This window comes from Haliaeetus leucocephalus, unplaced genomic scaffold (genome assembly GCF_000737465.1).
Source record: "Haliaeetus leucocephalus isolate CR32 unplaced genomic scaffold, Haliaeetus_leucocephalus-4.0 Scaffold526, whole genome shotgun sequence".
Classification (NCBI taxonomy): domain Eukaryota; kingdom Metazoa; phylum Chordata; class Aves; order Accipitriformes; family Accipitridae; genus Haliaeetus; species Haliaeetus leucocephalus.
Window position 1 is genome coordinate 5,331,207 of NW_010972962.1, and position 15,169 is coordinate 5,346,375.

Below are 15,169 nucleotides of genomic sequence, written 5' to 3' on the forward strand. Positions count from 1 at the left end.
TTGCAGCCCAGAAAGCCAACCATATCCTTGGCTGCATCAAAAGAAGCATGACCAGCAGGTCGAGGGAGGTGATTCTTCCCTTCTACTCTGCTCTCTTGAGGCTCCACCTGGAGTACTGCATTCAGCTCTGGGGGCCCCAACATAAGAAGGACATGGACCTCTTGGAGTGAGTTCAGAGGAGGGCCACAAAGATGCTCAGAGGGCTGGAGCACCTCTCCTGAGGGAGCTGGGGTTATTCAACCTGGAGAAGAGAAGGCTCTGGGGAGACCTTACAGCAGCCTTCCAGTACTTAAAGGGGGCCTACAGGAAAGCTGGAGAGGGACTTTTTACAAGGGCATGTAGTGATAGGAAAAGGCGCAGTGGCTTTAAACTGAAAGAGGGTAGATTTAGATTAGATGTAAGGAAGAACTTCACTGTGAGGGTGGTGAGGCACTGGAACAGGTTGCCCAGAGATGTGGATGCCCCATCCCTGGAAGTGTTCAAGGCCAGGTTGGATGGGACTTTGGGCAACCTGGTCTAGTGGGAGGCATCCCTACCCATGGCAGGGGGGTGGAACTAAGTGATTGTTAAGGTCCCTTCCAACGCAAACCATTCTATGATTCTATGTTACAACCCCCACACTGTAGGGTCAAATGTATAATGTTCTTAAAGCTCAACTCTTCTGTTACTACACAGCTGACCACAGAAAAACGAACATACTACCTGACTGCAGATTCTCCCAACATCTTAGAAGAATGGATCAAAGTACTACAGAATGTTCTTAAAATACAGGCTGCCAGCCCACTTTTCATACAGCCAGAAATCAAGCCAACCATGAAAGGGTTACTTACAAAGGTAGGAACACTTTTCTTCCCCCAATCTGCTTTATTCCCTATTTCTTAAGAATAGGATCTAGATCAAAATGGCCCTACAATAAAATAAATATAAGCAAAACAGACATGCATTTGGTTTCCCAGCACTTTACAATGTGAACAATCCAGAAGGACCACCAACTCACCTACTTCAGCCAATATTTTTCTTCTGGTTCTTTGATTTGATTTGGTTTTTCTTTTTTGTCTTTTTAATTCATTAGTTCCTGTGATGAGTTCTCCATTTGCACTTCAGGGGTATCCTAGTTCAGCTTATGTTTCAGTACCTAATTGACGTACCTTATTTCAGTGGAGTGCTCTCTTTTTCTGTATTACTCACTGGGACAGATTATTTCAAGATAATAAGAATACTGTATAAAAGGAATTTTTCTCTTTTAATTCTTCCATTTTGTTAGCTTCCACTAATTTAGGCCTGATCCAAAGCCAAATGAAAAACTCATATTGGCCTTACTAGGCTTTAGACAAGCATTCTAATGCTTTAATTCTTATACCCTTAATAGAGTTACGCAGTTTTAATTATTTGTTTAGTAATGTGGAAAGGAATTTGAACCAAGGCATTTATTCCCAACATAACCAAAGTTCAGAGATGGTGAAATGTAGTCTGTATTTTTCTGGTTTTGCTTGTTCCTAATGTTCTGTAATTTCAGGTGAAACATGGATATTCCAAAAGAGTTTGGTGTACCCTAGTTGGAAAAATTCTGTATTATTTCCGTAATCAAGAAGACAAGGTAGGTCCCTTACTTGTTTCCTTAGTGAATGGAAGATAACATACTGAAGTAGACTTTAAACAGTAAGTTACAGCTTTATTAAGGTACAGTTGCCCTGGGTAGTATATGCCCATTTCATCTTGATTGACAAACATTTAGACTTTACAGGTTGTCAACTTGGAAGGTTCATATCTAATAGACAGTAATCCAGGGCACGCCCATTGGTCTCCTTCTCTACAGGACATGATATATATTCTGCATCTTCTTATCCCTAGCCGAAGGGGGACACTGATTTGCTGAGAGTTCAAGTCTCCCTTTCTGACAGGTGTGAGACTTACCAGAAAAGACCTTGCTGTCATTTACTTCTGGAAGCTGACCCTTTCTAATGTATGTCTGCAGTGGGCAGTGACTGCAAGTTTCAAGAAATTAAATGTTCTTTTTATCCCTCAATTGACTTCCAAGTCCTGTTCTTTGGAATGTCACTGTACCTCCACAGTGCTGCAGGAGAGGAAAAAAAAAAAAAAGCCTAGCAAGATGCAGAGTTTGCTGCTTTGCAGATGTGTGTCTGTGGAGGGAATCTTTTCCCATTCCCCATCAGGATTACAGAAAAGGAGCTCACTGTCTACAACTGATGACGTGGACAGAAACGGAGATGGAGCACAGCAAAAGAAAGGGATGAGAAAATTATTTCTAAAACCTAGGGAAAATACTGTTTGAGGAAGAAAAGAAAGAAATGGGATCCAATCAGCTTTAAGTTAACCTCCCAACATCCTACATCTTGTAGGACACAAGGAGCTAAGGAAGAGCAAGACCTGGCTCTTCCACATTGGGCCTGACCTTTAGTTCTCTACCCACCCTTCTGAATATTGCTGGTCCTAATATTTCCAGCCACATTTACCTACAGAGACAGGACAAAGGACACTTATTAGTCATACTTTTCACCTGTCCTTTTGCTCCCAAGGCATTGTATTTTGTCATCAAGAAACATCTTTTCAGTCGAGGTGGGTCAAGAACAAGATTTTGGAAACTTCTACAAGAATTCTTGTTAATACTGTTGAGGTTATGAGTATTTGATTCATACCCATATTACCTAGCTCTACCAACAAGACTGCTGACACTTGAAAAAATGGTAAAAGTACACTGAGCCATTATAAACAACAGTTCAAATAAATACAGAAAATCTATTTGTTACTTCTAATCTAACCAAATAATCACACTGGACCCAGTAATTCATAGTCTTTGTATAAAGCTAGTTATTCCCTTTGTTATCCTTTCCGCTTTTAGCCATTTTTAAACATTCAGCTAAATCTTATTTCTAGAACTATATGAGTAACAGTAACCATCATCAAAACATTTTATTTTAACTTTTTAAAAAGTGTAATATAGGGCTGGGGAATCAAATGACTGGACTATTAACTTCTAGCTCATCTTAGAGAGATATTAAAATTAACTTGCATTTTCTCCTATGAAGAAATATCTAAAGTGTCTGAATGTACACATTTTTACCATTGAAGATTTTGGGAGCTTAGCATGCCCTTTAGCAGCATCTAAGAATTTTGCTGGATTCTTTTATTTCCCTCACATTTGGAACAAGTTTTGCTGCCCTTTTAAAGCAAAATTGAAACTAATTTGCTAGCTTGTAATAGAATAAGAATTTAGCTTTTGTAAGCAGAATATGTATGAAAAGTTTTCCAAAGCTAGTTTATTTCTAATGTTCAACAATTCACTAATTAAAAACATCTTTGCTGTAGCTGAATGTGTCAGTGCAGAAACAAATTACACAATCTGCAGTGGTTAATACAGTAATGGAGTCCACTTAAGTGGCCTCCTTTCAAAATGGAATCAAATTAAAAAATCAGCCAACTGTGTTTTAGTTAAACTTCATGAATAAATCAGTCTTGACTATTTGTATGTGAAATGGCATCTGTTGATTCTCAGAATCTTACCTGGTTCAAAAAGTTGAATGGTTCAGAAGCACCACAGAAAGTACAAATCACCACATGCATCTTTAATCCTTACTAGTGAGAGCACTGGAATAAAGAGCCACCACTGTGATGTTTTCTTCAAAATGATCATACTATTAATGATAAGCTCACTTTATCAAATCACTATTTAAGAAGCCCACCCCAGATTGAATCAAACTTGCCAGCTACTCTCCAGTATGGTATTTTCAATTTTTAAACAGTATTATTGAGAAGCCTCATCTGCTTTTCATTGGTGTTGATATTTCAAGACAACTTAGTTCAGGCTTCTACTTGAATGTGGCACAAATAAGATGCTAGTTACTGTAGTGCCCAGCTATCCTTTTACTGAAGGGAAACAAACACCCCGCTCTTTCTGCTGAATCACTAAGCATTGCTAGATATCACAAACAACACAGAAACAGTAGCCAAGGCTTCTTCACTACACCGTTAAATAACACTCTTTTGAACATCCTGATGTTTGAACATCTGTCCTCTGAAATACACTGCTGTCCTCTGAAATAACAAGATTATAATTAAAGTTTCTAGGCTAGGTTCTCACCATTTCTGATATTTACTTTTAGTTTCCTCTTGGTCAAATCAAGCTTTTTGAGGCAAAGGTTGAAGAAGTTGATAGATCATGTGATTCTGATGAAGATTATGAGGCTAGTGGTCGCAGTTTATTATCAACACATTACACTGTTGTTATCCACCCCAAAGATCAAGGACCCACTTATCTTCTTATAGGATCCAAACACGAGAAGGTAATAAAAGGAATTTTTTATTGAGTTTCAGTAACACGTCTGTGAGAATGGTGCTGTGATATGAATATTTCTTAAAGAGGAGGAGGAGGGAGACCTGCAAGTCATCTGGCTTGTAGTTTAATATAATAAGCAAGGAGAAGGTCCTGCTTCATTAACATAGATCAGAGTTTGTCTGCAAACTAATGCTATCATGGGTAATCCTTTTTAAAACAAATGAAAATAAGCAGGCTGCTTATGAAAATAAGCAGGAGATGGTGCATAATATCAAATACGCTGTAATTGGAGAATTTTGCTCACATTACACTAACTTGTAGACAGACCTGTAGCAGACCTTCCTGAGAGGTTTTGGGATACTGTTACCCATTTTCACTGATAAGACTAACAGTAGGGAAGACTGCCCTACTGAAGTGAAGGAGAAATGAGAGGTATGGTTAAAACCATTTTTATTATTATTGCTTCATTGTCCTCAAGTAATCTTGTAGACCTTGTTTTGCATTCTGGCCTTATCCCCAGGTTAGCAGGACTGGACAGTGATAAAAAGGCACTTAAGCTTTCTGAAGAGGAAAGCAAGAATGCCCTGATAATTAGCCATGATTTCTGAGGGTAAAAGACTTCTGAAGAGAGCCTTGTCCAATGTTCCTTGCTTAATATTTGTAACAGAGAGACCATGAATACAGGTGTATTCAAAGGCAAACTCCTTTGGGCTTCAACGGGAGTGCATGGTAGTGTTTCAGGTTGAGAGCAAAATTCTGATGAAGCAGCTTCTTCCAACACGGAATGAGTGAGCTGCTATGTTTTTCTACTTTAGGACATGTGGCTTTATCATCTGACAATTGCTGCTGGAAGTACCAGTGTAAATGTTGGATCTGAGTTTGAACAACTTATTTGCAAATTATTAAATATGGAAGGCGATACCAGTAAGTTTGGGTTTGTTTCAACATACTAATCTAATACATCTTTACTGAATGTACTTATGAACTGAATTAATTGCAAAACCTATATATTTCATCTGTTTAGATTCTCAGATTTGGAGACATCCTACCCTTTGCCACAGCAAAGAAGGAATTACTTCTCCTCTTACAACATTGCCATCAGAAGCCTTGCAAACTGAAGCAATTAAATTATTTAAGGTAAAACCATAGCAGATGCCTTTTTTATTAAATGACTTACTATTTTAACTCTTAGCTGAAGAATGGCTACTAGTTGGCTTACTAGAGATGTTCAACAGATAAGAAAAAAGAAAAGTTTACTCTTATCTTTAGTGGAGGTGACTAATGACAGTAGCAGAATGCCCCCGTATTATCTCACCAAAGACTATCACTTCCAATGTAAAAAGATCACTTCTAGTTGTGAGGGAACAGTTTAGGCTTCCACTTTTGACCTTTCTACTGAGGTAATTGATAAAGGGCAAGTTACTAGAAAAATCCATGGCCATCATGGATGATAATAATTTTGTCATGAAGTTCATAAGCCCCAGAGAACCTAACAGCATGGATGGATCTCTGTATTCAGAGAACTGTATCTGAAATGCTATTTTTTCAATTAGATTTCAGGAAGAATAAATGGTAGGCAAAAGTTTTGTTGTAGATAAATCAGCTAGAAGACATTTTAAAAAATGGAAGAAAAACAAAGCAAAGTTTAAGCAAGTCATGGATTATTTCAAATTGAGATAGAAGGCAAAGGTTCCACTGCTCTTTTTAATAAAAAGAAAATCTTTTCTTCATATGAAGTAGCTACCCTTAAAGACTCATTAGGTATTCTAGTAATATAAATAGAGAGAATATTACAGAGTAAAATTATTGAAAGTATTTCACAACAGGTTTTTTTAATTCAGTTTAAAAGATTTTCATACACCTTTAAAAATACACATATGTATATCTCCCAGTAGTATTGAAAAGGCTTTATGATTAAAAGACACATAATGGTTCATAACGGCTGTGCTGCAGCTAGTTTCTTGAGGATTTTTGTGTGCCAGTAAGACCTTCTATCTTTCCCAGTTAAAGGCCAGATAGGTGGTTGATATCTATGAGAGGGAGTATGCTGCAATGCCACTAACCTTCTTTCTCCTCTCTCCTGCCCTCACCCAGGTAAAACTACTCCTGAACATTAATTAATAGCCAGGCTATAAAGTCTATTTTAGAGATAAAATAAAATCTTGCTGTTCCTTTTTCTGTATGTTGTGAAATAAAGTGCAAGTTGGGAGGTCTGGAGCTTGGATAAATGAACTTTCTCCACAGAACTTATACAAGTCTAAAGACCAAATTCCCTGAAGTATCAACTATCTGGAGAATTTTGATATAATGGTTCAGATCTAGAAAGGAATTAAAGAAAAGCACCATATGTTCAGTGACAGACAATTGTAGGCAAACTTCCCAGCTTGTTTCTCTGAGATGCTTGAACTCTCAGATAAGAAGTACATCCATCTTATTTTCTGCAGTCCTGCAGCATAAAAATTTAAAAAGCAATGTACTTCTTTGATAAAAATAAATTTATACCTATTTGGAAATCACTTTCTGAAGTAATTTCAGACCTAATTCAAATCACAGACACTTGCCTAAAATAAATAAATGAGAAAGAGACGACTTGCATGACCTTCATTGAAACTTTATATAAATGAGTTTAAAAGTCAGGTAGGGAATTGATTTAGAAACAGATCAAGTCATGTTTCAATTATTCCACTGCTGACAAAAATTAGTCCTGTGCATCCACATATTTTCAGATAGACTAGAAATAGATGGGCTTCCATCCATTTCTTGCATTTTGTTTATATACCTTGAAAATTCATCAGCTATTATATAGAGTAAATGCAATGAGTGATACATAAGCTTTCTTCTAATACAGCACAACAAATGCTTAACACCTGGCTACCCTAAGACAGTACTGGGGATAGGAAAGGTTATACTTACCCACAGTAAAAATACCAGTGAAAGCCAAGATGTAAAACAAATGGCTCTGAGTTATGGTTTTCTTCTCTGTGTATATTCTGCCATGTTGTGCTCAGTACTTGCGCAAGCATTTTACACTGACTACCTTTGACAGCTGTACACTTTGCATTTTAAAGTCCTGCAGAGGGGTCAGCTATGTTCAGCATGTCATTAAACTTCCCTACCACCACAACTGTTGCAACTCCTGCTAGAGCTCACTCCATTATATACAGAGTGAAAAGCTTGTTTTTTAAGAGGTGTTTTTATCTTAAGTCTGCCTGTATAGTTTTTCATCCATTCTGGCCCCTTTTCACCCCTTTTTGCAGGGTCAGCAGGGTTTCCTTAGTCTACTGGTAAACTGACTAATTGTGACTTCAATTATAGCACAGTTTTGTTATACAGAACGTCTCAAAGATTTGTTGGAGCTTTCTGTATGTAAACTCACTTGCTTATTATTTTATATCTAGACCTGCCAGTTGTTTATAAATGCTGCAGTTGACTCTCCTGCCATTGATTACCATGTATCTTTGGCCCAAAGTGCTTTGCAGATCTGCCTCACACATCCTGAACTTCAAAATGAGATCTGTTGTCAGCTTATTAAACAGACAAGACGTCGACATCCACAAAACCAGGCAGGACCAATACAGGTAACCCAGTATTTATTTTAATGGTATCTATTTCAACAGCAGTGAAGGAACTACACAGATTGTTTAGAATGGTAAAGAGGCTTTGCTCTTCTGTAGCATCTGCTTACTTAAAATCAGATAAAAACCTGAACTAACATCTTACTACTGCTGTGTCTTCCTGAAACGAAGCTGATGCTATCCTCCATCAAAGTACATGTGTCTGGTGATAGAGTGTATCTGTGCCTGTGCTGTTTTTAAAAGCTGGACATACAATGGGCTATGTTCAAGTTAAGTGTTGAGTAGGACATCATGTATGGAACCTAATTCTCTTTTACTGCATCTTTCCTAAGAGAGGTGCTGCATCAGGAATCTTGGTGGGCTAAACCACATGGCAGATGTCTGCACAGCATGAGCGTGAAGAAAAGTTGTAGTGCCATGTTGTGGAATCTCAGATACGCTCAGGGTTTCTGATAGATGTCACTTCTTGTATGTCACACTGTTCTGCATGCACCCTGCATGCTAGATTATAAATACATACTTAAAATTCTTTACTTTGTCTACTGCCAGCTATTCACTGGTATCCAAATATGTAACAAATGAACTGAAATTGAAAGGAAAGCCAGTACTTACAGTTTGCATAGAATTAACAGAACTGGAACAATAGTGCTTATGATGGAGCAATACCTACAGAACTAGGAGATGGATCAGAAAATGAGAAAGGAAATTACCATATTAAGGCTTTTGTAATAAGACACATTTTTCTCTTGCCACAGAAAGTAGAACATGACCAGCAGACATACCTATTATCTAGAAACAGCCTGTATCTGGGATGTGGCCAGTATATGTGCATCAGTAAAACATCCACAAAGCTTTTATGACAGACATAGCACGTTCATGTCAATTAGCACACACTGAAGTTACATATGGCTAATGGAATTTAAACTAACCATAATCCTTCTTTGGTACTTTTTGTACTACTGGGAAGGCCTTCCCTCTGATACAGATAAATAAATTGTTGCTAACATAATCCACTGGCATGATTTTTAAGAGTTAACACATTCATTAAAACGTTTGCAGCCTCACACTAATTTTTTTAAGTCCTAAATTCATGGTGTAGTCTCCCACACTTGCTTCTATTGCAGTGTCTTCCTCGAAACAGAGCCAATGCTATCCTCCATCAAAGTACAGGCATTTGATGAAAGGGAAAATCTGTGCCTGTGCTGTCAAATTTCTATTTAATACCAGGCAAGTCAGATAAATCAAGATAGAGAAACCCCATTTTCTAAATTTCAGTATGATGCATTAATACAATTGTGAGAAAAGTAGTTGCAATGTTAGTAGATGTATATCCAGAGTACATGAGAGCAGTCTGTATTAAGTGAAGCGTATGGATACATATTGAGCAATGAAAATACACCAAAATATTGAATAATTGTTTTTTCAATAGTTACCATCTACTTGGTAAGAGGAAAATGTCTTATGGGTTGCTTCATAATATATGTAACAGGAGAGCTGCACAGCCTTTTCCTCATTTCTTAGTGCTTGCCCTTGCAGCCTTATTATTTTTTTCCTGTGTATTAACTGCTTTTTATACAAACTGATCGGCTTTCCCATTTTCAGCCCCAAAAGAAACTTGCTGTACACAAGTAAATAGAAAGAGAGCATTCTGGCCTTCCGACAAGGTGATGCTTAACTCAGCTTGGCACAGTAAGCTGCACTGCTGGCCAGCAGCCACAGCAGGAAGTTTTACTTTGTAAAATGTTTAAAACAGTGAATGTCTTCCTTTTGTCCAGGGCTTGCAGCTCTTGGCTCTCTGCGTTGGACTCTTTCTGCCCCAGCACCCATTCCTTTGGCTTCTTAAACTTCATTTAAAGAAGAATGCAGACTCCAGGTGTGCCTGAATATTACTACCCAGCTAGTCAACTAGTCTTTCTGAAGTACCTTATTTTCAATCTTTCATTTAATATTTCAAATCTTTTGACATATCTTTTATAATAAATTTGAGTAGAATTGTGCTCCAGTGCTACTAAAATGTAGTACGTTACTTCTGTGCATCACTTGGGAAAGTTATCCTTTGTTTTGAAAATTCTCTGCAGTGGAACTCTGTATGTTGCAAAACCATGAAAACAAAAATATGGCAGTTACACAAAACACTCTGAGCCATGTTCATCTTTGGTACAATTCTGTTAGTCTTGGAAGACTAATTCTCTTTACAATTCCACGTGGAATATTGTGTTGGAAATCTCACAGAGTGAAATCTGACTGCTCCTCCCATCCGGCACCCCCAGAGAGATTTACTCACAGTTTACTATCCTTTCAGTCAGTCCCCAAGAATTGCCTTATTTCTCTTTTTGTCACAGGACTGAATTTGGGAAATACGCAATATATTGTCAGCGATGCGTAGAGCGTACCCAGCAGAACGGAGACCGAGAAGCCAGACCTTCCAGAATGGAAATCCTTTCCACACTTCTAAGGAACCCCTACCACCATTCACTGCCCTTTAGTATTCCAGTTCATTTCATGAATGGCATATATCAGGTAATGTCAGGTAGACTACAAAATCTGAGCTCTCCCAACCCCTTGCTATTAGCATATACATGAAGTAGTCTATCAAAAACAGAATTGTAAATGTTAAGGTAAACATGGTTCAAGTTTCATCCTGTGCCAGTGCTAGCAATGAAAAGCACAAGGTACTTGTAATCTGATTTGATCAACAAAGAGTTTGGGGAAAAATCTTTAAAAGAGAAAAAAATTAAAACCTCTTAAGAGTGAGAAATACTGAAGTTCTGTTTCTGATGTAACCTGACCACCAGATGAATGAATTAGACTGAAGAAAAGGGAAAGGTATTAAATTCCACTTCCTTTCATCAGATATCTTGAAAGTTAAATATCTCAGTGAAGGCCTGGAAGCACAGCTGTAACTCCCATTATTAGTCATGAAGGATAACTGTATTTGTTACAGAACACAGCTTCATTCTTAACTCTTTTGGGACTTCATCAGTCAAAGCCTGTAGGAAGCTTTCCATGGGCTTCCATGCATACTGCTTCACATCCTGCCTTGTGTTTCTGGGAAAGCTGCCTGAAAAGAGTTTTTTAACAGTTCACAGTATTCCTAGACAGAAAGCAAGTTTTTATATGAAATCAAAGCTATATCGAATAAATTTTTCATGTCAGGTCACAGAAGAACTCTACTTTTTTTCCCCTCTAAGTTTCTTAATTTCTTACTGCTTGCCCAGTAAAACAGAAAAACAACATGTATTTATATCATCATAAAAGGTTTCAAAATTGAATTTTGAAGAAGAAAAGGAATAACTGCTCATTATTTATTGCTCAAAAATGTATACTTCCAAGGGCTATGAAAATTGTAATTAAATACATAAATTACTTCAGTGGGATCAGCAAATAAGCAATTATAGAGGTATTGAAAATTCTTGTATTCATCTCTGAAGCTAGATTGAGCAGATTTTTTTTTTTATTTCAACTACTGAGAAGCCCAAAACAGAAATCCAAGATCCATTTTCAAGACTTTTTTTTACCAAAAGAGTAAAACATCTTCAACATGTCAAATACAGGAAAACACCCTCAAAACAGATTTAAGTGAACATCAGCAACTAGTATCTGTATAAAAGCCCTTTGCCATTTCTTGCTAAAACACTTTAATACTAGTAACAACAGACAAAAATTAAGATTTGGGAAAATAAACCATAGAAAGCTCTATATATTACCGACATAAGTAGTACTGACAGAGCAACATTTGTAAAATATTTCAAATCTTCCAATGTAGATCTGCCATCAAATACCCCTCTGATGTTGCACATGATGAAAAAATACTAATTGATCTCATTTGTTTCACCACAATATTGAAAAGTGTGGGGAATTACAGTTTTTTTCATTTTTCAAGTGGTATTTGTCATAAAAAGCTCAGACACTAGACTGCTTTCTGTTATATAAATTCTGTAGCAGAAATTCAAGTGTAGCAAGTATGAAGAAACCAGTATAAACAAAGAAAATAAAAATATTACATTTGGAAGCATTTTGTACTTTGTACCTTACTGCATTTTGTTTATGAAATCAATCTGCTGGGAAGGTAATAATTTTTTGGATGGAGAAAAACTCCACTAAATTGACTTCCCATGTGAAAATCTTAAATCTTTTCCAGACCCTTTATGGAAATTTTTAATTTCCAATGACAATAAGTTATTCACAGAGGATGGAACGGGTCTTATATTCCCACTGTTATTCTACAGGTACTATCTTTCAAAATCTTAGATTTAAGGCAGGGGGATGTTATAAGTTTGATAGCAAAATACATTTTGGCTGCTTTTTAGGTTGTTGGGTTTGATGCCTCTACCACAGTGGAGGAATTTCTGAACACCCTGAACCAGGATACAGGGATGAGGAAACCAGCTCAGTCAGGATTTGCACTGTTTTCTGATGATCCCTCTGGCAAGGATATAGAGCACTGTCTTCAAGGAAACATCAAGGTAAACAAAAACCTTTAATGAGTTCTGCGTATAAAACAACAAAATATCTTCATTTTACAGAGCTCTCTTCAGACAATAGAAAGGAAAACATTTTTCAGGCTGAAAACTGTCTAGGTTTTTTTTCTTCATAACATAAAAGGAAAGATTTTTTTTAAAAATATTACTTTTTCAATTGCTGAAATTCATTCAGTGAACTATATTTAAAACCTTTGTCTAGGAGACTGATATTATTCAGAGAAGTAACAGCTGGGTTAAAAAAGAAAAAGTAAGCTGCTACTAATCACAGTTCTTTAAAAAGCAATTGCGAGTCCAACATGCATTTAGAGAGATTTCAGTTAACATTTCTGGTATAGCTCCAAAAGATGACCATTTGAGGTCCAAAAAGTCATTGGGGTGGAGATCCTGGGGAGCTACAAAAAGAAAGGGCTCCTTATCTAAATAGAGAATAATTAGGGTTCAATTCAGGAAGTTTCCGAGGTTTGGCTTATCATTGTTCTGAATTCTGAATTATAGTTCCCTCTACTTCTAGAATTAAATTCTTTGCAGTAAAGAGTGGCAAAATGCGATATAATCTATGCTTTAGTAAAATATTGGATATTTTTCAAGCCTTTTAGCAACTAATGAATACTGAATTTTTTGTGCTTCTGCGAAATAGTCTTTCGCACCCTTTGGCCAATATTCACAGCTGCACTTTTGAGTTACGAGGTGCAGTACAACCAGGCCTGAGTAACAAACAAGCAAGGTCACCACGATCAGCTGTCCCCCTCTACCAGAATAATTACCATATGGAAAGCAGAATGTGTAAAAAATATACTTATTTTCTTAGTAAATGTAACTTTAGAAGCTGTTCACATTACTGCTTCCAGGAAGGCTCTTTTATGAAGGAACAGTGACATGAAGCCCAGCAGAGCTCCTAGGACCTCTGTTCCACCTCCTCCCCATCTGCCCACCTACCCACCTATACTGCTGGTTGCGAACAACTCTTGATGCACTTTATAGCAAACTTCATATAAACTTTACGGCAGTTACTAGAAAGGACCTGAAAAACTACAGCATGCAGCAGAAAGAGAAGGCAGAAGTCAAAGCTGTCCAGGTCTCTGGCTGCAAGGAGTGCCTGAGTCTATCACTGGTGCCGGGGGGCAGTGGGGACACCTCCCGTGTGAGGTGTGACCAGGTGGATGATCTGCTCAGCCTGGTGGTAGAGCTGAAGGAGGAAGTGGAAAGGTTGAGGAGTACCAGGGAGTCTGAGAGGGAGGGAGATAGATTGGTGGACCCGCACCCTACCATCCCTGAGGCAGAGGCAGCAGATGGAGGCTCTGCAAGAAGCAGAGGTTCCCCTGCCCTCTTGCCACCAGGCAGGAGGGGACCTACGAGATGGAGGGGAATGGATACGGGTCCCTGCTCGGGGAGGCAGGCGAATCCCCTCCCGGTCTCCCTCACCTTCCCAGTTGCCCCTACGCAACAGGTATGGGGCTCTGGAACTTGAGGACCAGGTCAATGAAGATCAGGGTGTAGGTGAAGCCCTATCTAGGGAGGTGCCTAGGCTCAGTCAGGCAGCCCCACGCATTCTCACATCCTCTGGAAAAAGAAAAAGGAAGGTAATTGCCATAGGTGACTCCCTTCTAAGGGGACAGAGGGCCCAATATGCAGACCTGACCCATCCCACAGGGAAGTCTGCTGCCTCCCTGGGGCCCGGGTAAAAGACATTACCAGGGAACTCCCTGGTCTGGTTCGGACCTCTGATTATTACCCATTGCTGGTTGTGCAGGTTGGCAGCGATGAGATTGCAGAGAGAAATCCAAAGGCAATCAAAAGGGACTTCAGGGCACTGGGGCGATTTGTGGAAGGATCGGGAACACAGGTAGTGTTTTCCTCAATCCTTTCAGTGGCAGGGAAATACACTGAAAGGAACGGGAAAACACACCTGGTTAATACGTGGCTCAGAGGCTGGTGCCATCAGTGGCATTTGGGTTTTTTTTGATCATGGGGAGGTTTACACGGCACCGGGCTTGCTGTCAACAGATGGAGTCCAGCTATCTCAAAGGGGGAAAAGGATTCTTGCTCATGAGATGGCAGGGCTCGTAGAGAGGGCTTTAAACTAGGTTTGAAGGGGGAAGGAGATAAAACTAGGCCCAACAGAGATGAGCCTGGGGGCAGCATGCCAATGCTGGGGGTGGAATCGATAGCCCAGCTCAAGTGCATCTGTGCCAATGCACGCAGCATGGGCAATAAACAGGGGGAGCTGGAAGCCCTTGTGCAGCAGGATAGATATGACTTAGTCGCCATCACGGAAACGTGGTGGGACGACTCCCATGACTGGAGTGCTGCAATGGATGGCTATAAGCTCTTCAGCCGGGATAGGCAAGGAAGGAGAGGTGGTGGGGTGGCTCTCTTATGTTAGGGAATATTTTGACTGTACAGAGCTACACGATTCTGATGACAAGATTGAATGCTTATGGGTAAAGATAAGAGGGAAGGCCAACAAGGCAGATATTGTGCTGGGAGTCTGTTATAGACCACCCAACCAGGATGAAGAGACGGATGAATCATTCTACAAGCGGCTGGCAGTAGTCTTAGAAGCGTGTGCCCCTGTTCTCGTGGGGGACTTCAACTTTCCAGACGCCTGTGGGAAATATGCCACAGCAGAGAGTAAACAGTCTAGGAGGTTCCTGGAGTGTGTGGAAGATAACTTCCCGACACAGGCAGTAGGTGAGCCAACCAGGGGAGGAGCCTTGCTAGATCTATTGTTTACGAACAGGGAAGGACTGGTGGGAGGTGTGATGGTCGGAGGCCTTCTTGGGCTTAGCGACCGTGAAATGATAGAATTCTCAATT

At 39.1% G+C, this 15,169-nt stretch overlaps 1 protein-coding gene across 1 annotated transcript in view; it reads left to right on the top strand.

The window, feature by feature from the left end:
* The window catches only part of PLEKHH2 (pleckstrin homology domain containing, family H (with MyTH4 domain) member 2), a 55,947-nt gene that overhangs the window by 30,798 nt on the left and 9,980 nt on the right, over positions 1 to 15,169 (top strand). Inside the window, exons 14-22 of the mRNA XM_010576465.1 lie at positions 676 to 834; positions 1,517 to 1,597; positions 4,122 to 4,301; positions 5,110 to 5,218; positions 5,319 to 5,431; positions 7,693 to 7,872; positions 9,645 to 9,742; positions 10,212 to 10,389; positions 12,180 to 12,335. Of these exons, the coding sequence (XP_010574767.1) occupies positions 676 to 834; positions 1,517 to 1,597; positions 4,122 to 4,301; positions 5,110 to 5,218; positions 5,319 to 5,431; positions 7,693 to 7,872; positions 9,645 to 9,742; positions 10,212 to 10,389; positions 12,180 to 12,335 (1,254 nt within the window). The remainder of the gene's footprint in view (positions 1 to 675; positions 835 to 1,516; positions 1,598 to 4,121; positions 4,302 to 5,109; positions 5,219 to 5,318; positions 5,432 to 7,692; positions 7,873 to 9,644; positions 9,743 to 10,211; positions 10,390 to 12,179; positions 12,336 to 15,169) is intronic.